The sequence below is a fragment of the Acomys minous genome, assembly GCF_964271855.1.
Source record: "Acomys minous genome assembly, chromosome: 2".
Taxonomy (NCBI): domain Eukaryota; kingdom Metazoa; phylum Chordata; class Mammalia; order Rodentia; family Muridae; genus Acomys; species Acomys minous.
Window position 1 is genome coordinate 14844896 of NC_140484.1, and position 23060 is coordinate 14867955.

At 47.5% G+C, this 23060-nt stretch overlaps 2 protein-coding genes across 3 annotated transcripts in view; one reads left to right on the top strand and one right to left on the bottom strand.

The window, feature by feature from the left end:
• Nucleotides 1-1897: 1897 nt before the first annotated feature.
• Nucleotides 1898-4816, bottom strand: HPS6 (HPS6 biogenesis of lysosomal organelles complex 2 subunit 3). The gene has a single exon (XM_084774065.1). It carries the CDS (start codon nucleotides 4621-4623, stop codon nucleotides 2251-2253), a length of 2373 nt encoding a protein of 790 aa, XP_084630191.1. The 5' UTR covers nucleotides 4624-4816; the 3' UTR covers nucleotides 1898-2250.
• Nucleotides 4817-9870: 5054 nt separating this feature from the next.
• ARMH3 (armadillo like helical domain containing 3) overlaps nucleotides 9871-23060 on the top strand; it is a 187722-nt gene continuing 174532 nt past the window's right edge. The window contains exon 1 of one of the 2 annotated variants that reach the window (XM_084773443.1): nucleotides 9871-10029. The gene's annotated coding sequence lies outside the window, so the exon portion shown is untranslated. Of the gene's footprint in view, nucleotides 10030-16348; nucleotides 16369-23060 lie in introns of those variants that run through there. The other variant, XM_084773444.1, reaches the window with a different exon arrangement.

The window sequence follows — 23060 nt, forward strand, 5'->3', positions numbered from 1 at the left end:
TCTCTCTCTAGGAGTGTCTCAAAGTGGAGCGATAAACAGCCAAAACTATCTCTAGTCTCCAGGACAACCAACTGCCTCCTGTCTTGGGCTCCTATCGCTTTCTCCCCCAGAGTCTGATCATGGGTTTTGGTCACAGGTTTTCTTCAGCTGGCAATAATCAAACTCCTGTACAAGGTGGTTCATCTTCTAGATTAACATCACCTGTTCTCTCACAAGCTGGTTCCCCATCCCACTCTTGGGAGAATATAAAAAAACATGTTTATCTCTCTTTCATGGCACACACCTGTAATCCCAGCACTCAGGAGGCAGAGGCAGGCAGGTCTGCAAAGTGTGCCCAGGGCAGCTGGGGCTACAGAGAAACCCTGTCTTGAAAAACCAAAAAAAAAAAAAAAAAAAAAAAAAAAAGGAGATTGTGAGACCCTGCTTTTTAAGGTTGAAGCCTGGAACTTCTAGATATCCTCTGAGCTTGGTATACAGTGACAGACTCCCTTTCTCAGCTGGGTTCTCTCTTCACCTGATCTGGGGACCCCTGGGTCCCCTAAGGAGCATCACATAGCCCTCAGGGCATATTACAGGCCTGGCCCTTTCCTGATAGAACCTGTTCAAGCAAGCACCTGGGGATTCCTGGAAATACCCTGCCCTGTGGTAAAGAGATCCTAGCCTTCAGCAAATGACCTGTAATCTAACCTAGAAGTTCTTCCCCTACCCATAGGATAATTAAGTCCTGTGTTCTCCTTCTTGTAAAAGGACCTGGTGTTACCTCATAAAAATCAAGTATCCTGGGCTGGAGAGATGGCTCAGAGGTTAAGAGCACTCACTGCTTTTCCAGAAGACCTGGGTTCAATTCCCAGCACCCACATGGCAGCTCACAACTGTAACTGAAAGATCTGATACCCAGAGACATACATGCAGGCAAAATACTAATACACATAAAATAAAAATAAATAAATTGCCGGGCGTGGTGGCGCACGCCTTTAATCCCAGCGCTCGGGAGGCAGAGGCAGGCGGATCGCTGTGAGTTCGAGGCCAGCCTGGTCTACAAAGTGAGTCCAGGACAGTCAAGGCTACACAGAGAAACCCTGTCTCGAAAAACCAAAAAATAAAATAAATAAATAATTTTAAAAAATAAATAAATCAAGTATCCTTAGGATCCTAGCTAGCCTCAGCGAACCAGGCATATTCACCCTCAAAACCCTCCTCACTGCACAAGGTTTATAAATCCCTGATTTGTGAAAATAAAGGTTGGTTGGCTTGCCTTCTCACGCTATCAGTCTGAGATTCGACGTATACTGGGGGAAAGGAAGGTTTCTCAATGAGCTCCTCGATTGCCTGGGGCTACACATCCCCATGAGTTTCTGCCGTGAAGCATGCTGTGCCTTTTGGGGCATCTGCCCACATCCTGCCATGCTCAGCACAGCAGCTTAACCAAAGAGCTGTTAATACTGTGGTATCATCACAGGCCACTGAAAAAGCCCTAGTTTCCACTGCTGATACTAGCAACGTCACTCTAAAAGAGCTAAAACATAACACTCCATGAAAAACTCTCCACACCCTGGCCTAGGGCATGGGCCTTGCCCTAAAGCACACTTAACAGGTCCTGAGAGAAACAGGGTCTTTGGTCTTGAGGTCCATCTGTTTCTGTCTGGAAGCAAGCAGCACCTGGACTGACATGGAAGTTAGGCCGCCTGCCGGATGCTGAGCAGGAGATAACATTAATACTTTCCCACAAGAGGTTCTGTAAACATCAACAGGTTTCCTAGTACGTAGGAAACCATTAGTCACTACTGTTGTTTTCATGACCAGAAGTGGCTGCTTTATGCCAGAGATCCAGATTCAACCAGTCCCCCTATAAACTACAACCCTTAGCTGTTGAAAAATAACACACAAAAAATGTGAATATCTTTGGTATTACATATATTTTTCAAAACTGTTCCATAACAGACCGTATTGCACACACAATTTCCACCTTGGTGCTCTCCAACCCTAGGTACCATTCCCCATCTTTTTTTTTTAAACATTTATTTATTAATACATATACAGTTCTCTACCGGCAGGACAGAAGAGGGCATCAGATCACATTCTAGATGGTTGTGAGCCACCATGTGGCTGCTGGGAATTGAACTCAGGACCTCTGGAAAGGCAGGCAGTGCTCTTAACCTCTGAGCCATCTCTCCAGCCCCCATTCCCCATCTTTGTGCTCTACAAATGAACTCCCATGTCAGCGGCACAGAGCCCCCGTCCAGGTGGTACTCAGGCTTCCGGTCCTGGGTGGTCCGATGCCTGGAGGGTAGTGATAGGTCCACGAGGTGGGGTTGGGGGTGGAGTGCCCGGATCCCACAGGATGTCCTCATATGTGCTTTGAACTGGGCCAGAGGGCCGTTCTTGAGCCCCAGTCTGTTGTAGCAAGGCTCTCACCAAGCCCACTGTGAGAGGGGGCTCTGCCCCTGGCTCAGGAAAAGGGGTGGAGGCTTCCGCATCATCTGGGAGATGTGTCCTCAGTAGTAGCAGGAGCTCATCTGGAGCCACTTCTGGTGGGCACAGGCGGCAGAGGAGGGGGAGGTGAGCATCGAGGCGGCGGTGCTGGGCGAACTCGGCCAGCAGCAACTTAAAGATCTCACTCCGAAGTAAGGGGCTGGACGACGAGTCAAGGGCCAGGCCGGCCTCCAGGGCCCGTTCCCACAGTTCCTTTTTTATTAGCTGCCTCACAGCTTGTAGCACAGCTTTGGGCCGCCCACTGCCCAAGAGCAGCTCTAGTTCCAAGGCCTCAGGTCTCTTCCCTTCCTCACCTAGCACTGCCAGGGCTCGGCGATAAAGGGGCAGGCCGGGGCCTTCAGCCCCCCAGCCCGGCCCACCCTGTTGCTGTGCCAGTTCCACAAATGAGGGGAGCCACTGTGGCTCCAGCTGGCATAGGCACCGACACAGGAGTTCAAAGGGGGGCAATATTCCATTGGGGTGTTCCTTTCCAGCTGGTGGACCCCTCAGTACCTTCTTCCATATATCCGGGGGTGCTTGAGACCTCAGCTTGCCAGTCCCGTCTGGCTGGAGCTGCAGGGCCTGGAGGGTGGCGCTCCAAGCTGCTGTCGGAAGGGCTTGGAAAATGATGTTGAATTGGGCCAGCTGCTCTCCTGTCAACTGGGTTCTCAACAGGCGGGCCACCTCATGCTCTGCCAGCTCAGTCCAGCCAGCCTCCTCGTCATCCCCAGCCACCAGCTGGGCCTTGAGCTGCTCCAAACCCCGGTAATCGCGAAGCTCAGCCCTCAGTGTAGTCAGCAGTGCAGATGGGGGCAGGTGGCCCTGGAGGATGGAGGCCAAGGCCTGAGGTGCCCGGAACATGCTGTTGTGTCTCAGTTCTTCTGGGGTAAGTTGGGTACCTCTCAGGCTCCTTCGCTGATAGTACCCGCAGGCCTCCTCAAACACCAAACCCTTGTCTGAGGGCAGCTCAAAGCCTTGGGGCATTTCCCAAGCTACACAAAAGAGACCCAAGGCTGAAAGTAGATGCAGAGCTCCTCGGGGCTCCAACTCTTCCTCCGTCTTCATGGCAGGGGCTGGAGGTTCAAGCAGATGGACCCTGTCCGTACTTAGGACTTTCCTTTCCAACAGCTGACCACTGCTCATGTCCAGTAGTTCCAAGGTAGAGCCCAGGGCGCAGGCTAAAGTGCCATGAAATGTCCCCAGGGCTGCAGACCCCTTTGGGCTTACAGGTGCTTCCTGCAGGGCTCCCACAGTCCGAGTACCACCATGGCACTGCACGAGGCTCACCTTACCTTTCAAGTCAAGCAGCAACAAGCCCTGGGAAGATGAGGCCCAAGTGTGTACAGCCAATGGCTCCCTGGGGGACAGGAACCCAGGAAGGCCTCGAAGCAGGGTCCGGAAGTCCCAGGTATCCCCTTGTCTGGGATTCAGGCTTTTCCCGTGAGAAAGACCGAGAGATGGGGCAGCAACTATCACCTTGCCCTTGCTTGGGCTCCAGATGAGCAGAACATGGGCCACACCAGGCCAAGTTGTGGTAGTGGGCACCAGGAAGAGGTCCTTGCGGGATGCTATCAGTCCAAATGAGGGGCAGTGGTGCAGCAGGATGTGTGTGCAGCCTAGTTTGGTGCCAGCCTCCCCGCTGGTTTCCAGGGTCTTGACGCACACGCAGTGGCTGAAAGCCATTGAAAGCTTCTCTGGCTGGTCCCCATCACCAAGCTGACGCTCCTCGCACCAAACTAGGCGGCCTCGGGTTACTGCCACGGCCATCACGCGGGCTCCACCATCCGGACATAGCTCAGTGCTCTGAAGTATCCTCCAGCCGGGCTCCATCCCCGTGCCCCACACCTCCGCGAGGCCACTTTCCCATACCAAAATCAGCGCGGGTCGGGCCAACCACGGGACGAAGAAGGCGTCCAGCGGCGAGGGGTGGCCCTCCGGCCAGGCACGCTCCAGCGCCAGGCCCGGCCCACGCACAGCCACTAGAAGCTGCGGGGCGGGCGATCCGGGGGGTCTTAACAACAGCAGGTGGCGGCCGTCGGGGCTGCAGCGGACTAGGACAGCTGGGTCCCCCGCCAACAACTCGCGGAGTAGGGCCCCGCCGGTGAAGTTGCTCAAATCCGAAAGCAGGCGCAGAGTTCCTGCGCGCTTCATGACGCCTCTGGCGCGGGAGCTCGCCAAGGCCTGACCGGCCCGGTGGGGCGAGGCCGGGTTGCTAGTCCGCAGTGCCGGAGGGAGGGCAGGGCTGACACTTCCGTCCCGGGTGGATGAGGTGAGCCTAGCCCCGGCTATAGTGTCGTCTCCGCCCGGCCCCGCCCCGCCAGGCTAGGTCCTGGGATTGCCCCGGGGCACGCCCCGCTAGCGCTGCGCGCCGTGGGAGGAGCTGCAGGAAGATCGTCGGGGGAGGAGCCTCCAAGGAGCAGCACCCAAGGGTCTCTGCCCTCGGACTGATGCTCCCCAGACGCTGTGAGGGTCTCTCAAAGCTTCCCTTCTTTCTAAACCTCGCTCTTTCACCTTGTTGGTTCATCAAGGTTGAGTACTGACACTGTATCAGCCCGGAGCGAAATATCAAACCTCAGCCTCCTGGAAATTTAGTGGGAAACTGTAAGGTTAATGCTCCATTCAGAGAATATATACCAGACTAGCCACAGAGATCGGCCTGTCTCTGCCTCCCAAGTGCTATGATTAAAGGCGTTCACCACCACAGTCCTCCTGGTCTTTATACATATTTTTAGAATTTCAAGTTAGCACATAAAGTAATGAATTTCTGTAAAGGTAACTTTTATTCTTCTGGTTTATTCTGTTGTCTGGGAGGTTTACTGCCTCCTTCTGCTAGCCTGGGCCTAGTCCTGGAAGCTTCTAGCCTCCGGACAATCTAACCTAGAATGTTTTCACCCTCTGAGACTTACTGCTTAATAAGCTCACACTCATTTGTTCTTACTGAGCTCTGGCTGACTTATCTAATCTAGATTCTCTCTCCTCTCTGGCCTCAAACTAACCCAGCAATCTGTTCTAATTTTCTGCCTTTTTCTCATCGTCTGGTTTGGTCCATCTGCACCTGAGTTCTCTCTCTGCAGCCCATCTTTCTATTACTGTCTGGCAAAACTGCCTCCTCTCTCTGTAAAACTGCCTCTTACGTAGCTCCCCAACCCACTTCCATCGAGACAGGGTTTCTCTGTTTCACAGAGCCATGACTTTCCTGAGCTCCGCCTGCCTCTGCCTCCTCCTCCTCCTCCTTCTTTTTCCTGAGACAGGGTTTCTATGTGTAGCTTTGGCTGTCCAGGACTCACTTTGTAGACCAGGCTGGCCTCCAACTCACAGTGATCCACCTGTCTCTGCCTCCCAAGTGCTGGGATTAAAGGCGTGCACCACCACCACCTGGCTCGCCTCTCCCTTTTATTTTTTTTAAAAGATTTATTTATTATGTATATAATGTTCTGCCTGCATGTATATCTGCAGGCCAGAAGAGGGCATCAGATCACATTACAGATGGTTGTGAGCCACCATGTGGCTGCTGGGAATTGAACTCAGGACCTCTGGAAGAGCAGCCAATGTTCTTAACCTCTAAGCCATCTCTCCAGCTCTCTCCTCTTTCTTCTTATGAGAGTTGGGCAGGTCCTATTCTGTCAAATCTTCTCTGATTTGTCACCTTTTCTGCCACTCAATTAGACATCACCGTCAAACATGGGTGCTTCCTTTTACAAACTAACTTTACCTTCATTAGGGATTAAAGGCATGTACCACTATGCCTGGACCTCAGCTTTTCTTTATCTGATACTTGCTCTATACCAGGCTGGCTTTGAACTCAGGACTGTTTGTCTCTGGTTCCTAGATTAAAGGTGTGTTTGTATTTCAGCTGGACCACACAAACCTAGAAGATCTTTGGATGTGATCTCTTGCCAGCCGGATCACATAGGCCTGCTAAGACTGCTTCCACCTGTGACAAAGCTTAATCTTTCCCACAACCTAGAATGTCTTTGGATGTGCCCTCTTGTCAGAACAGCTATGTTCTGAATTAACATTCCTCTACAAATTTCATAATAGCATCCCCTCTTTCCATATGCTTGCTCGTGTGTGCACCTGTGGAGGCAGGAGGTCAGCCTCAGTGTCTTTCTCAGACGTCATCCGTCTACATCATTTTGAGACAGCTTCTTTCACTAGGACTTTCCATCCATCAGGCTGCTCTAGCCAGCCAGTGAGCTCCAGAGATCCTCCTGCCTCAGCCTCCCACGCTGGATTACAGGCTCAAACCAGGACACCAAATGCTGGTATCAACAATCCGTGCTGTGTTAGCAATCCCCCTGCCTCGCTTCCCAAATGCTGGTATTATAAGCTGCTGTTCCTGTCTGTGCATGAAGAATTGCCGTACCCTGCTGATCTGATCTGATTTATATGTAAGGTTTCCTGCTTTTTGGGGGGGGGGGGAGGCTCATCTTTTTTCCCCCAAGACAGAGTTTCTCTGTGTAGCCCTGGCTGTCCTGGACTCATTCTGTAGGCCAGGCTGGCCTCAAAGTCACAGAGATCCGCCTACCTCTGCCTCCCAAGTGCTGGGATTAAAGGCATGAGCCGGCGCCACCACCCAGAGGGGATGGGGGTGGGGGTGGGGTGTCATCTTTTAAGATTAATTTTTATTTTGGGGGTTTGGAAAGATGATCCAGCCATTGAGAGACTTTCTGCCCTTCTTTTAGGCTCCTACAGGTAGCCAGTCACACCTTTTTTAAAAAATTTATTTATTATTATGTATACAGTGTTCTGCCTGCATGTACACCTGCAGGCCAGAAGAGGGCATCAGATCACATTATAGGTGGTTGTGAGCCACAGTGTGGTTGCTGGGAATTGAACTCATGACCTCTGGGCGAGCAGTCAGTGCTCTTAACCTCTGAGCCATCTCTCCAGCCCGCCAGTGACACTTTTAAGGTTTTATGGGCACACGCTTTATTGGCTGACCTACCACAATTCATCATTGTGGGGTTTTCATAGATACAGATGATTATAATTTGTTCCTGTTCATTCCCATCCTCATTAAAATTAAAAAAAAAATGTATGTCTGTGTGTGTGTGTGTGTGTGTGTGTGTGTGTGTGTGTGTGTGTAAGTGCATGCATGGGCATATGCCACAACACTCATGTGGTGGTCAGAGGACAACTTTGGGAGTTGGTTCCTATGGTGGCTTGAATAATGGCTCCCCGTAGGCTCATATATTTGACTGCTTAGTCATCAGGGAGTGGCACTAGTTGAGAAGAATTAGAAGGATTAGTAGGTGTGACCTTACGGGAATAGGTGTGACCTTGTTGGAGGAAGTGTGTCACTGGAGGTAGGCTTTGAGACTTCAAACACCTAAGCCCAGTCTCTCACTCTCTGACTGTGGGTCAGGATGTAGCTCTCAGCTACCTCTTCAGTGCCACATGTGTCACCATGCTGTCTGCCATGATGCCATGGTGGTGCACGCCTTTAATCCCAGCATTCAGGGAGGCAGAGGCAGGCAGATTGCTGTGAGTTCAAGGCCAACCTGGTCTACAAAAGTGAGTCCAGGATAGCTAGGACTATTACACAGAGAAACCCTGTTTCCAAAACAAACAAACAAACAAACAAAAAAAGAAAATAAAAGAAAAAAAGACTTATTTATTATTATTATTTTTTTAATTATTTAATTTTAATTTATGTGCATTGGTGTGAGGGTATCAGATATTGGCGTTACAGACAGTTGTGAGCTGCCATGTGGGTGCTGGGAATTGAACCCAGGTCCTTTGGAAGAGCAGGCAGTGCTCTTAACCACTGAGCCATCTCTCCAGCCCCTTATTTATTATTTATACAGTATTCTGCCTGAATGTGTGCCTGCCTGCCACAAGAAGGCACCAGATCTCATTACAGATGGTCGTGAGCCATCATGTGGTTGCCGGGAATTAAACTTGGGACCTTTGAAAGAGCAGATGGTGCTCTTAACCTATGAGACGTCTCTCCAGCCTGTCCTTCAACTTTATTTATTCATTTATTTTTGTTTTTTGAGACAGGGTTTCTCTGTGTAGCCTTGGCTGTTGTGGACTCACTTTGTAGACCAGGCTGGCCTCAAACTCACAGCGATCCACCTGCCTCTGCCTCCGGAGTGCTGGGATCAAAGGCGTGCGCCACCACGGCAGGCTTGTCCTTCAACTCTTAACAACTCCCCTGCCTCAACTTCACAAATGCTAGTATTATAAGCTGTTTTTCCCATCTATACATGAACTGCCATACCCTGCTCCATGTATTTATTTATTTATTTATTTTGGATTCTGGAGACAGGGTTTCTCTCTTGTAGCCCTGGCTGTCCTGGAATTCACTATATAGACCAGACAGGCCTCAAACTCAGAGACCCACCTGCTTCTGCCTTGCAAGTGCTACAATTAAAGGCATGTGTCGCCACCACCCAGGTTTGGAGGTGGTGGTTATTTGGGGGGTTTGAAGAGATGATTCAGCCACTGAGAGAATTTTCTGATCTTCTAGGGGACTCGAGTTTGGTTCCCAGTACTCATGTCGGGCAACTCACAACTGCCTGCAGCTCCAGCCACAGGAAATTTGACGCTTTCTTTAGGCCTCTACAGGAGGCCAGCCACACACATGAGGCACACAATACACATCAAAATAGAAATTAAAATCTTAGAGCAGGGCATGGTGGCACTTACCTGTAACTCCAGCACTCTGTGGGGCAGAGGCAGGCGTATCGCTGTGAGTTCGAGGCCAGCTTGGTCTACAAAGCGAGTCTAGTACAGTCAAGGCTACACAGAGAAACCCTGTCTCGAAAAACAAAACTTCCCCCGAAAAACTAAACAGAAATCTTAAGTATTTATTTTAATGTGTGTGTATGTATGACAAATAAACTCTTCAATTTGGTCATGGTGTTTAATTACAGTGTTAGTAAGACACCAACTAGTCACGTGTCCATGCCACTGTTGAGCTGGGTAGGGGCAAATGCCTGCAATCTAAGTATACTGGAGGCTGAGGCAGTAGCACTACCTGGAATAGGAGGCAGGCATGAAATTACTTTTTAAGTGAAACACAAGAGTACTAAGCCAGCTAAGGCTACAGAAAACAAGAGGAAAAAAAATATGACAAAACCAAGTCAAACCAATCTCAATCACCCCAAAGGACAGCCAAGGCTACAAGGCTAACACAGAGAGACCCTGTCTCAAAAAAACCAACCAAACAAAAAACTGCTGAGTTCAGAATCTTCCCTATTTCAAAAACAAAACAAAACAAGACAAAACAAAACAAAACAAAACAGAAAGTCCTACAACGGACTTAAAAATCAGCGGACTCAGGCTTGCTCTCACGCGATGCCTTTTGGGACTTGTAGTCTTTGCGATGCTTCCTGGGAATCGTGGTCTGAGCCCGCTTCCTGGAAGCGGGCGTGGACGAACCTGGGAAAGAGGAGGGTTTTAGGACCCGGCGGCGCGCGGCGGACTAGGGAACAGGGTCGGGGAGGTCGGGAGCGCGCCCGCGATTCCCGAGCAGTGGCGGCGTCGCCGGAGTCGGGAGCGGACCGGTCTGCGAGCAGCTAGGGTGCTGGAAGAGGGGCCGGGGACTCGGTAAGCCCAGCGGGCTCGGCGGGACCCTCGAACCCCGCCAACCCTGGCGGGTCCGCCGGGCTAGGCCTGGACCCGGAGGCGGCCCTGGGGGCGGGGCCTGCGTCTGCCGCGGGGACACGGCGGTGACAGGGCAGAGGGAGGGCTGCGGCTGCCCGGCTGCTGGAGGCGGGAGGGTCGGGGCCTGGGGCCGCAGAGTGCTCCCCGCTGCTGCCGAGCGCCTGCCGCCGGCCTGGTCCTGGCCGTCAGAGGTCCAGCTGGGGCCTGTGGGCTGAGGAGGCGCTGACCTTTGGCCCTAGTGCGGGGCGGCCAGCCCCTCCGGGAGAGCTGCTTGTCCGAGGGAGGCCGGTCCCTGCGAAGTGCTCCCGACCCCATGGAAGGGCGGGGTCCGGCGCGCTCATCAGTCTTCAGCACCCACTTCTCTCAGAGTTAATTAAACCCACTGCGCTTTCTTGGGATGGGTGGGTGCAAGCCGGGAAACCCACCTCTTCCCTAGGGGGTATGGCGATGAAAGAGGACAGTCATCGAGGAAGTTGAAGAGTGCTGTCCCGGGAGAACGGCACAGTGGATGCTTGAGCCATGCCCTAATAAAATGTTCCTGGACTCTCGGAACCTCTCCTACTCTTGTTTCCAGAAAAAGTTCTAAACTTAAGTGCGTTTTCCTTGTTGATTAGCGGAAGCATGGTGTTTAAACATGGTTTGTGTTTGAGCCTTGCATCCCTGGCGGACCGGGTTAACCTCGAACTTGCAGAAATCCTTCTGGCTCTCCCTCCGAAAGGCTGTGATTTCACTAAGCTAGGCTTGTCTCCTGCCTGGACTTAGCTAGCACAGAGTTACTTGCAATTATCTTTGGTATATTTTCACAGGGTGTGTGTGCATAGTCATTTCTATGTGAAGGCTTTCAAGATAGCACAACTAACAAGGGATTTGATAACTCCAGTTAGGACTGTAAAAGAAGTTTTCGTTTTTCTCTTAATTTTTTTTTTCCCCCAGACAGGGTTTCTCTGTGTAGCCTTGGCTGTCCTGGACTCACTTTGTAGACCAGGCTGGCCTCGAACTCACAGCGATCCCACCTGCCTCTGCCTCCCGAGTGCTTCTTTTTTTTTTCTTAACAAATAAGCAAGCCTTAAAAATGCCTTAAATGTGTTTTAATTATAACAGTTGTTGTACTTGTCACGTTTAATATTAATCTTAGCACTTAGGAGATTTAAACCGGAGGATTGTTGAGAATTTGAGGCCAGTGTGAGACAGACATTAAGTTCAAGGCAAGCCTGAGCTGCTTAACCCAAAAAACACCAAAAATGAAAACAAGCCGCAGACAACAACTCAGGACCCAGAATTTGGGATGGAGAGATGGCTCAGAGGTTAAGAGCACGCATCGCGCTTTCAGAGGACCCAAATGTGGTTTCTTGCTCCTATGTTGGTTCCCAGCTCCCCCCCAACTAGGTAGCGCATGGCTTACAGCCACCTGTAGCTGACTTCTGAGGGCCCGCTGCACTCTTGAGCAAAACTCACACTCAGACACACATTAAAAATAATAACATGAAAATAGCCTGGCGGTGATGGCGCACCCCTTTAATCCCAAGCACTTGGGAGGCAGAGGCAGGCAGATTGCTGTGAGTTCAAGGCCAGCCTGGTCTACAAAAGCGAGTCCAGGACAGTCAAGGCTACACAGAGAAACCCTGTCTCAAAAAACCAACAAGGAAAAAAAAAACATGAAAATAAGCAAAAGTAACAACAAAGCCAACCCAGAATTTGGGGCTTCACACATTACAGTTTAGGAATCCATAAAATTTGGAAAGTATGATCAAATAACAGGTTGGTTGAGGATATGTGAGGGTGAGCTATTGATTCAGCACAGGTTACTGAGCACTGACTTAAACTGACACTTAGCTTAGACTTGTTTTCTTAGAGAACATCAGTCAGAGAGACATATTTGGACAACGTTCTCTGGGTGTGTGTGTTAGTTACATGTCTGTGTAAAGGCATTTGTATGAAGGGAAGACTGCTATTGCCTCAGAAAGTCAGGAGATCTCTGTAGGGAAGATACATTTGAACTTTGCTCTGAAGGTTAAGCAGGAGCTTTGCACAATAAGGCTTTTGAGTTGGAGAGAACAGCCTTTGCAGAGGTGTAAAGTGTGAAGGGAAAAATGCAACATGGCGTTTATGTGGAGGTCAGAAATTCATCCAAAATAAGGTGTGTGTTGGGGAGTTGTCTGGAGGTAAGATTGAAAAGAGGGCAGGGAAGCCACGGAAAGTTTGAAAAGAAACCTAATCTATTATTTCATGCTGCTTGTATGTCTGTGTACCTCATGTGTGCCTGCTGTCTGCGTAGCCTAGAAGAGGGCGTCAGATCCCCTGAAACTGGAGGTACGCGCGTGGATACTAGGAACTGGTCCCTGGTCCTCTGCAGGAGGATCTAGTATTTTTAAATTTCATTTTATTTAATTAATTTTATTTTTAGGGACAGGGTTTCTCTGTGTAGCCCTGGCTGGCCTCGAACTCACAGAGATCCTCCTGCCTCTGCCTCCTGAGGGCTGGGATTAAAGGCGTGCGCCACCACTGCCCAGCTGGGGACTCAGTATTCTTAACAGCTGAGCCATCCATCTCTCCAGTGACAGAGTGAAGATTTAAAAAATAGATAATGAAAGGCAAGACGAGAGTTGTTCTAGTTGAGTAGGAATTAGAATACCTTGGCTGTGGTAAGGACAAGAACAGAGTGAATTCTAGAAACACTTCTGAGATAGCTGAAACATGACTGGGAAGAGTGGACGGAGGTTTCAGGAATGGGGTGAAGGAGACGAGATGTCTGTATTCTAGGGTCCTGTTCTGGCCTTCAGACTAGGGTCTTGTTCATAATGGGCAAATGCTTTACCACTATCTTATATTCCTGAACAGAGCAGACTTTTAAAGGTTAGGTGGCTCTGGATAGAAGTCACTTAGAACTGTCTGGTGTACTGAGGTCAAGTGGCTTGTGTGATAAACAGGGGCAGTAGGTGTCAGTAGGTAGCTGCAGCTGCAGAGGCCAGGGAGCTAAATAGCGAAGAAGGCATGTGTGGGAAAAAATATTGACAGGGGAAATATGTATTAGGAAGTATCAATATGTTTAGCTTTTTATGTCTTGTTGGTTTTTTTTTTTTTTTTTTTTTTTTTTTTAGACAGGATCTTACTGTGTAGCCTTAGTGGCCTGGAACTCATTATGTAGACCAGACTGGCCTCGAACTCACAGAAATCCTCCTGTTTATACTTCCTTTTTTTTTTTTTTTTAATATGGAACACATCATGAATTTGCGAGTCATCTTTGTGCAGGGGCCATGCTAATCTCTGTATCGTTGCAACTTTAGTATATGTGCTACCAAAGCGAGCACCTGTTTCTACTTCCAAGTGTCAGGTTTAAAAGTGTGCCTAGCCTGATATGTATTTTTTTCTTTCTTTGTTTTGTTTTGTTTGCTTGTTTTTTTTTTCAAACCAGGACTTCTCATTGCAGCCTTGGCTATCCTGGACTTACTTCGTAGACCAGGCTGGCCTCAAACTCACAGCAGTCCACCTGCCTCTGCTGGGATTACAGCCCTGATACATCCTTTTATTTTTTAGTTTTTTAACCTAATGGTGGGCTCTCAAGGCAGAGATCATGAGTTTGTAATGTTTTGATATCTTTTGACTTATACTCTATTAGTTTGAAGTCTGTCTGGGTTTTTTGTTGTGGTGGTGGTGGAGGTGGGTTTCTCTGTGAGTGCTGGCTGTCTTGGGACTTATGCTATAGACCAGGCTGGTCTCGAACTCAGAGAGGTACCTGCCTCTGTTTCTGAGTGCGGAGACTAAAGGTGTGCACCGCCACCACTTGGCTTGTTTCTTTCTTTTTATAAGACTGGCCTGGAACTGACCTCATAAGCCTTGGGATCCACCTGTCTCTGTGTTCCTCAGTGTGGGGATTATAAGTGTGTGCCACTAAGCCCGGTTTTTGTTGTTTCTAATGAAGGTTCTGGACATCAAACTCAGGGGCTCATTCTTGCAAGGCAAACACTTTACCTCCAGATTATTCTCTCAGACCCCCCTCTTTACATTTATGGCATCTATCTATCTATCTATCTATCTATCTATCTATCTATCTATCTATCTATCTATCTATCTATCTGTCCTGTATGTGCATTTATGCATGCATTATTGAGATCAGAAGAGGGTGCTGGGTTCTGCCCTGTCATTCTGCTCTACTCCCTTGAGGCAGGGTCTTCCACTGACTCTGGACTGGCCATCAGCAAGTCTCCGTGATCCTTCTCACTTTGTCCTTCACAGTGCTGGCTTATAGCTTCGTGTGTAGCCTCACCTAGATTTTTTGGTTTTTCGAGACAAGTTTTCTCTGTGTAGCCCTGGCTGTCCTGTACTTGCTTTGTAGACCAGGCTGGCTTTGAACTCACAGAGATCCGCCTGCCTCTGCCTCACTGAGTGCTGGGATCACAGGTGTGGGCCACCATGCCTGGTTTGTTAGCTTGCTGTCTGAAGCAGTGTCTCTTGTGACCTAGATTGCTTATCAAATTTGTTACATGAGGATATGGACCTTGAACTATTTTTTTTTCTCTTTTTCGTAGACCAGGCTGGCCTTGAACTCATAGTGATCCACCTGCCTCTGCCTCCTAAGTCCTGGGATTACAGGTGTGCACCACTACACCCAGCTCTGAACTTAAAAAAGTTTTTATGTCTATGTGTGTGTGTGTGTGTCTGTGTGTCTGTGTATGTGCCCAAGGAGGGAGAGAGGTGTCAGCTCCCTGACTCTGGAGCTCTAGGCAGATGTGAGGTACCTGATGTGGGTGCTGTGTATTGATTGAACTTGGGTCCTCTACAAGAACAACATACTCTTTTTTTGTTTTTTGTTTTTTTGTTTTTTTGAAACAGGGTTTCTCTGTGTAACCTGGGCTGTCCTGGACTCACTTTGTAGACCAGGCTGGCCTCAAACTCACAGTGATCCCGTCTGCCTGTGCCTCTGTCTCCCAAGTGCTGGGATTACAGGCGTGAGCCACCACTCCTGGCTCTGAACAACATACTCTTAACACTGAGCCATTTCTCATCCTTAGACCTTGAATTTATGATCCTCATGTTTGTATGTTTATAGTGCACAAGCATGTTTTAAGATTTATTTATTTATTTATTATGTATACAATGTTCTGCCTGCTTGTGCCCGCCAGAAGAGGGCACCAGATCTCATTATAGATGGTTGTGAGCCTCCATGTGGTTGCTGGGAATTGAACTCAGGACCTCTGGAAGATCAGCCAGTGCTCTTAACCTCTGAGCCGTATTTTCAGCCCGCATGTCCACCTTTTAAAGTTTTATTTACTTATTTATTTTTTGGGACAGGGTTTCTCTATGTAGCACTGGCTTTCCTGGAACTTGTGTAGACTAGGCTGCCTGCTTTTGCTTCCTGAGTGCTGGGATTAAAGGCTTCTTCCATGATGCCTGGGCCTTTATAAGGTCTTAATATTATTACACTTGCAAGAATTCAGTTGTTGGACAGCCAAGGCTACACAGAGAAACCCTGTCTCGAAAAACCAAAAACCAAACCAAACCAAACCAAAACAAAAAACCCCCCAAAACCAATTCAGTTGTCTTCTAAGACTGCATTTAACTTTGGACTTCCTTTAAGATTATGTAGCCTCTCTCCCATTTATTTATTTATTTATTTATTTTGGTTTTTCTTTTTCTTTTTTTTCTTTTTTTGGTTTTTCAAGACAAGGTTTCTCTGTGTAGCCTTGACTGTCCTAGACTTGCTTTGTAGACCAGGCTGGCCTCCAACTCACAGTGATCTGCCTGCTTCTGCCTCCCAAGTGCTGGGATTAAAGGTGTGTGCCACCATGTCCCGCTTTATTTTTATTTTATGTTCATTATGTTTAACCTGCATTTATGTCTGTGTGAGGGTGTCAGAAGCCATGGAAATGGAGTTAAAGACAGGTGTGAACTGCCATGTGGGTGCTGGGAATTGAATCCAGGTCTTCTGGAAGAGCAGCCAGTGCTCTTAACCACTGAGCTGTTTCTCCAACCTTCTGGACTCGCTTTGTGCACCAGGCTGGCCTGGAACTCACATATCCGCTGCCTCTGCCTCCTGAGTGCTGGGATTAAAGGTGTGTGCATCACTACGCCCAGTGTGGTTTCTTCTGTATTATTCACTCTTTCATTTTTTTCTTCCAGCAAGCACATTTCCACTGAGCTACATCCTTGTTTCATTTATCTCTAGGTGGGTGCTATTAATGAACTTACGCAGTTTAACAGAAAGGAAGTGAGAAGAATAGCATTGTATTGTTTGAGGAAGGCCAGCCTTACTTCTTGTGTAAGATACTTGAAGGAGATTCTGAGGTGATTATGTTTATATAAATCTCTCTTTTTTATTTATTAATTTTTTGTTTTGAGGCTGACCTGGAACTCAGAGATCCGCCTGTCTCTGTCTCCCAAGTGCTGGAATTAACGCCTACTTTATATATAAATCTCTTTGTTTATGTTGTTAGTTTGGACAGTTTAGTAAGTCCTGTCTGTCTGTCTAACTTTCTGAGTCTTGGACACAACACCTTACTGATGAGCTAAATCCTCAGCTCTAATTCACTTCTTTGAAGATAGCTCACCTGTGGCTGTCCTGGACCAGGCTGGCCTTGAACTCAGAGATCCTCCTGACTCTTACCTCCCTAGTGCTGGGAATAAAGGTTGGACCACTGGCTGCTCCTATGTATTTTATTTCATTTTGTGTTATGTGTGTGAGTACTTGTGCCATTGCATGCATGTGGAGGTCAGAGGACAACTCTCTGGGCTTGGTTTTTACCTCCTACCCTGTGGGTTTCTCAACTTGAACACAGGTCAGCAGTGTTGGCAGTAGCCACCTTTCCCCACTGAGCCATCTTGCCATCCATCCCCTACTTCTGCTTTTAAAAACAAACTAAACACAGCCTGAGGTAAAGCACTTTATAGCATACACAGAGTTTGAACATTGGCTCACGTACTTCATCAGCCTGCTTCTGTCCTCATCGAGAAACTAGAGATGGCGATTTTCAAGAGCTGGCTTGAGTTAGTGGACTTTTTTGGATGAACTGGGAATTTTGATCTTATAGATTAGTTTGGACTTAGAATTAAAACTTTAGGTCTGGAGATTTATGCAGATCAGTTGTAGAGTGCTTGTGCATGTTCAGAGTCCTGAATTCAGTGTTAAGCATTGCTCACTCACTCCCTAAGGTTACAACTCACCCAGTCTGCTTTTTAATCATTTACTATTCCTAGCATCTGCTTTTCTTTGTGCACAAGACAGTCTTTTAAAATATATTTGAACTGTGCATGTTTTATTTAGTGTGTCTGTATGTGTTCCTGTCTGTGGGTGCATTCATGCTGTGATGTCCATGTGGAGGTCAGAAGACACCTGGTGGGTCTTCACCATGCGGAAGCTGGGGCCCAACTCAGGGCGTCAGGCTTTATTGCAGGTGCCTTTACTGTTGAGCCATCTCCTTACTCTAACCAGAAAGGAATATTCAGTGTCTTTACTATTTGCCAGCTGTGTTATTTTGGGCAAAGTAAAATTCATATAAAACTATGACAGCAGTACTTGTTTTATCTGATTATTGTAAAGAGTAAATGCAGAGTATTTTAAGTACAAAAAATAGTGCCAAGTGAATAGTAGGTTCTCAGTAGTGTTGTGTGTTAGCGTATATCACCTCCCACAAAACGGAAGCAGTGCTCTGAAGATAAGGAGGAGTGACTGAAGAATTCTACATCCAAGAATTAAAAGAACACTGATAGATTAAAAGGAGTTTTCTGTCCTCTCAATGAAGGATTTCAGGAAGATAGCTTCAAGAATTGCAGGCCTGGGCCAGGCGTGGTGATGCACACCTTTTATCCCAGCACTTGGGAGGCAGAGGCTGGCAGATGGCTGTGAATTTGAGGGCAGCCCAGTCAACAAAGCGAGTCTAGGACACCAAGGCTACACAGAGAAGTCCTGCCTTGGAAAAAGCAAAAATAAAAAAATTTTAAAAAGGCTGGGCGTGGTGGCGCACACCTTTAATCCCAGCACTTGGGAGGCAGAGGCAGGCGGATCACTGTGAGTTCGAGGCCAGCCTGGTCTACAGTGTGAGTCTAGGACAACCAAGGCTACACAGAGAAACCCTGTCTCGAAAAACCAAAAAAAAAAAAAAAAAAAAAAGAATTGTAGACCTGAACTGGGTAGTGGCGGAGCACACCTTTAATCCCAGCATACAGGAAGCAGAGGCAGGTAGATCTCTGTGACTTGAGGATAGCCTGGTCTAAGAGTGAGTTCCAGGACACCCAGGGCTACAGAGCAACCGTGTCTCAACACCCCATCCCTCCCAAACAAAATCCAAAATAAAACAAACAGAGAACGCAGGTCCTCTTTCTTTTTTTTAAAATACTTTTTTTGTTAATTTATTTATATTACATCTCAATTGTTACCCCATCCCTTGTTTCCTCCCGTTCCTCCCTCCCTTCCGCTTCCCCTCCCCTATGACTGTGACTGAGGGGGACCTCCTCCCCCTCTATGTGATCATAGGGAATCAAGCCTCTTATTGATAGCCTGCTATCCTTCCTCCGAGTGTGTTTTCATTTTGAAGAAGGAGTTGGAGTAACTAGCAGTAAAAATCTGACTGGTTAGTCTAGTTGGGTGCAGCCTGGGTGAATAGCAGAAGAGATGGAGTAAAGCAGACGGGGTTCCATACTTGGGCTGGAAGTGGGGTACCTGTTGTCTGTGCGAGTAAGAGAACCTATGCCAGGAATCATGTGGAAGTAAGCTAAGTCCTTAGGCTTTCAAATGGGAGGGTAGCTTGAAAAGAAGAGTTGAGTGCAGGTAGAGAAGCCTACAGTTTCTTTTTCTTTTCTCCTTCTTCTTCTTCTTCTTCTTCTTCTTCTTCTTCTTCTTCTTCTTCTTCTTCTTCTTCTTCTTCTTCTTCTTCTTCTTCTTCTTCTTCTTCTTCTTCTTCTTCTTCTATTTTGTCTTTATTTATTATGTACACAATGTTATGTCTGCATGTACACCTGCAGGCCAGAAGAGGGCACCAGATCTCATTATAGGTGGTTGTGAGCCATCATGTGGTTGCTGGGAATTGAACTCAGGACCTTTGGAGGAGCAGTCAGTGATCTTAACCTCTGAGCCATCTCTCCAGGCGGCGGCCGCCGCCGCCGCCGCCTCCTCCTCCTCCTCCTCCTCCTCCTCCTCCTCCTCCTCCTCCTCCTCCTCCTCTTCCTCCTCCTCCTCCTCCTCCTCTTCCTCCTCGTCTTCCTCCTCCTCTTCCTCCTCCTCTTCTTCTTCTTCTTCTTCTTTTTCTTTCTTTTCTTTTTTTTTTTCGAGACTGGGTTTCTCTGGGTAACAGCTCTAGCTGTCCTGGAACTCTCTCTGTAGACCAGGCTGGCCCTGAACTCACAGAGATCCTCCTGCCTCTGCCTTCCGAGTGCTGGGATTAAAGGCTTGTGCCACCACCACCTGACTGCCTACATTTTCTTAGTGATGTGTGTGGTGGGTCTTCAGAAGAGTATAGGAAGCAGATAACTAAATTTTTTTTCTTCAGTGTTAGGAATAGAACAGAACCCAGGGCCTCTCTGGAATGGGGAGTAGCCAGGCAAAGGCTCCTGCAGGCCTGGCTCTGCCTTAAACACTCCCTCCAACACCTTCTGATTGGTTTAATGAAGAGCTGAACAGCCTATAGCAAAGGCAGAAGAGCATAGGCAGAACTTCCGGGCACAGATAGGAACTCTGGGATAGAATCAAGCATTGGAGATTCCCCTTCCAGACAAAGAGAAAGAAAGAGGTGCCAGAACTGAGACAAAAAGAGGTCAAGAGACACACAGCAAACACAGATTAGTATAAAGGGGTTAACTTAAATTATAAGAGCTAGTTGAAAACAAGCCTAAGCTAAGGCCAAGCTTTCATTAATAATAAAATGTCTCCGTGTCATTATTCAGTAGTTGGTGGTCCAAGAAAGACCCGTTTCAATTGGTGCACCTTACTTAGGGCAAGTAATTCAAATTTAGGCAGCGTCAGGTTATAAAGAAGAGAGAGGGTCGGGTGTGGTGGCGCACGCCTTTAATCCCAGCATGTGGGAGGCAGAGGCAGGTGGATCGCTGTGAGTTTGAGGCCAGCCTGGTCTACAAAGTGAGTCAAGGCTACACAGAGAAACCCTGTCTCCAAAAACAAAAACTAAACAAAACGAGAAAAATGAAATGGGGAACAATTCAGTTATGTAACTCGGTGTTAGAGCACGTGTCTATAATGTGCAAGGCCCTCCATAAAACAAACACAAACAACTTAGAAGAAAAAAATCACCTCTTCAATAACCTTTACAGCAACTTTTCAAAAAGGCACCTCCTATAAATTGAATGTGGTGGCACATGTCTGCCATACCAGCGCTTGGGAGGCAGAGGCAGGTGGATCTTTGTGAGCTGGCCTGGTTTACCAAGTGCAGGGCAGCCAAGGCTGCACAGCGAAATGCTGCTTGAAAAACCAAACCGAACCGAACCAAAAACCAAACCAAATCAAACCGTTCCAGGGTTTCTGTCTGAATACATTAATATGTTCAGACCTTGGGGTCTCTTGCGCCTGACTTTCCCTCAATCTTTAATGCTCTTTGCAAGGGTTCAGGGGGGTGGGTTCTGTCTGTTATTTGAGCCTAGTACCGCTTTCTCATTGAGACCCACTTTAATCTCCTGACGTAGTCCCTTAGGCAAATCTGCCTTCAGGGCACTGCAGTTGCCTCAGTTGTTTCCCTCTTTTGGATGAAAATTCTATCCTTAGGTATCCTTTCATTCTGTTCTCTGCTGCATCCCTGCTCTCTGACACCTGAAGGATGCTTGCTATGTATTTCATTCTGTTCTCTGCTGCATCCCTGCTCTCTGACACCTGAAGGATGCTTGCTATGTATTTGTTGAACGAATAAATGACTGAGTACTCTGTGCATATATTTTACTGTCCAAATCATGGGTACGTTCACCTTTATTGTTTCTCCTTCTTTCCTATTTATTTACCTTTACTTAGTTTGTTTGTGGTGACAGGGATTGAACCCAGGGCCTTACATATGTCAGGCAAGGCAAGTACCACTAAGCCACAGTGCACTCACTCTCTCTCTCTCTCTCTCTCTCTCTCTCTCTCTCTCTTTTGATTTTTTGGAGACAGGGTCTCTCTGTGTAGCCTGGGTTGTCCTAGACTCACTTTGTAGACCAGGCTGGCCTCGAACTCACAGCGATCCACCTGCCTCTGCCTCCCGAGTGCTGGGATTAAAGGTGTGCGCCACCACCAACGCCTAGGGCTAGTTCTAGTCTCTCTTTAGAAAATTTTGCTTTAGCTTTTTTGTTATATGATTGAGGTGTTTTAGGACATCTTTCTTTCTTTCTTTGAACACTTTTCTTCACATTTGGTTAAAGTAGGTTGGTTTGTTTTACCCAGCTAAAATTTTTTTTCTGGGGTGGTGGTGGTAGGTTTGGGGTTTATTCATGGTTTTTTGTAGTCTGGGTTGGCCTCAAGTCATTTGGAACCTGATACCTTCTACCAACTAAGTCACATCTCTGGCCCCAAGATACTTTTTTTTTTAAATTTAAAAGTTTCAAGCTGGGTGTGGTGGCGCACGCCTGTGATCCCAGCACTACCAAGCTACCTTCCTACTTACCTATGTGTGTGTCTGGTGCCTGAGGAGTCCAGAAGAGGGCATAGGATCTTTTTGAGGCAGGAGTTATAGATGGTTGTGAGCTGCCATGTGGGTGCTGGATATTGAACATGTGCGCTCTGAAAGAGCAGCCAGTGTTCCTAACTGCTGAGCCATCTCTCTGGCCCCAAGATATGTTATTTCAAGTTTAATTTTAAATTTTGAGATCCAAAGAAAAACTTGTGAGAATTTTACACTTTTTGTTTTGTTTTGTTTTGTTTTGTTTTTCGAGACAGAGTTTCTCTGTGTAGCCTTGGCTGGCCTACACCTGTGTAGACCAGGCTGGCCTCAAACTCACAGCTATCTGCCTGCCTCTGCTTCCCAAGTGCTAGGATTAAAGGCCTGTGCCACCACTCCTGGCTGAAATGTACACTTCTTACAGCCTCTCACTCCAAAACCCTAGTTTGCTGAATTCCATGGTGGAGTTTGAGTGCTGATAGGAGGAGGCTTTATGTTCTCAGTGTCCAGACGCTTCTCTGGCGGTTTGCTGTGCAAATTACGCTGCCTTCGTGATGACAGATGCCTGAGTCGAGACCTTTGGCTGTTTTTCTTCTCAGCTCAAATGGAAGGAGAGTGAGGAGAATAATTTCTTTGGATTGGAATTATTTTCCTCTTCCTCTTTTATTACCTTTTTGCTTATTAAAAAGTATTGATCCAGAAATAGAGAGTTTATTAGCTTTGGAGTGGACATTGAATGGCTGTAACCCCGTCGTAGAGTCTCATAGGGAAATGTTTGTAAACAAGAGCTTGGAGCTTGTGCTAATCAACTCTTGAAGTTGAGCACATCCGAGATCTGTAACTACTGCGAGTAGATTTGCATTGTTTATGTTTGTTTGTTTGTTTGAACTAGGACTCTCTTGAGTCCCGGTTTATCGCCCCTACATAAGGCTGTCCTCCTCTTGACAACTTGGTTAAGTCACACAGGACTGTTTTGACCAGGAACTGTATTTCATGCTTTAAGACAAAGCTGTGATTAATATAATGGAAATTGTCTGAGTCTTCAGTTTTTTTCTTCTCTGTTTTCTCTAAATTTTAGTAGAACTTGAAAGCTTAGTAAAATAACAGATAGGTCTTAGCTACAATTTTAGGTCTGACCTAGAACTTTATTTTATTTTATCATCTTATTTTTAAAAATAATTTATTAAATTTTATTTTGTGTGCATTGGTGTGAGGGTGTCAGATAACCTGGAGCTACAGACAATGGTGAGCTGCCATGTGGGTGCTGGGAGTTGAACCTGGGTCCTCTGAAAGAGCAGCCTGTGCTCTTAACCACTGAGCCATCTCGCCAGCTCCTCCAGAACTTTTTTTTAATTGCTGCTAATACTGTTAAACTCAGCACCTGTGTATACCAGGCTGGCCTTTAACTTG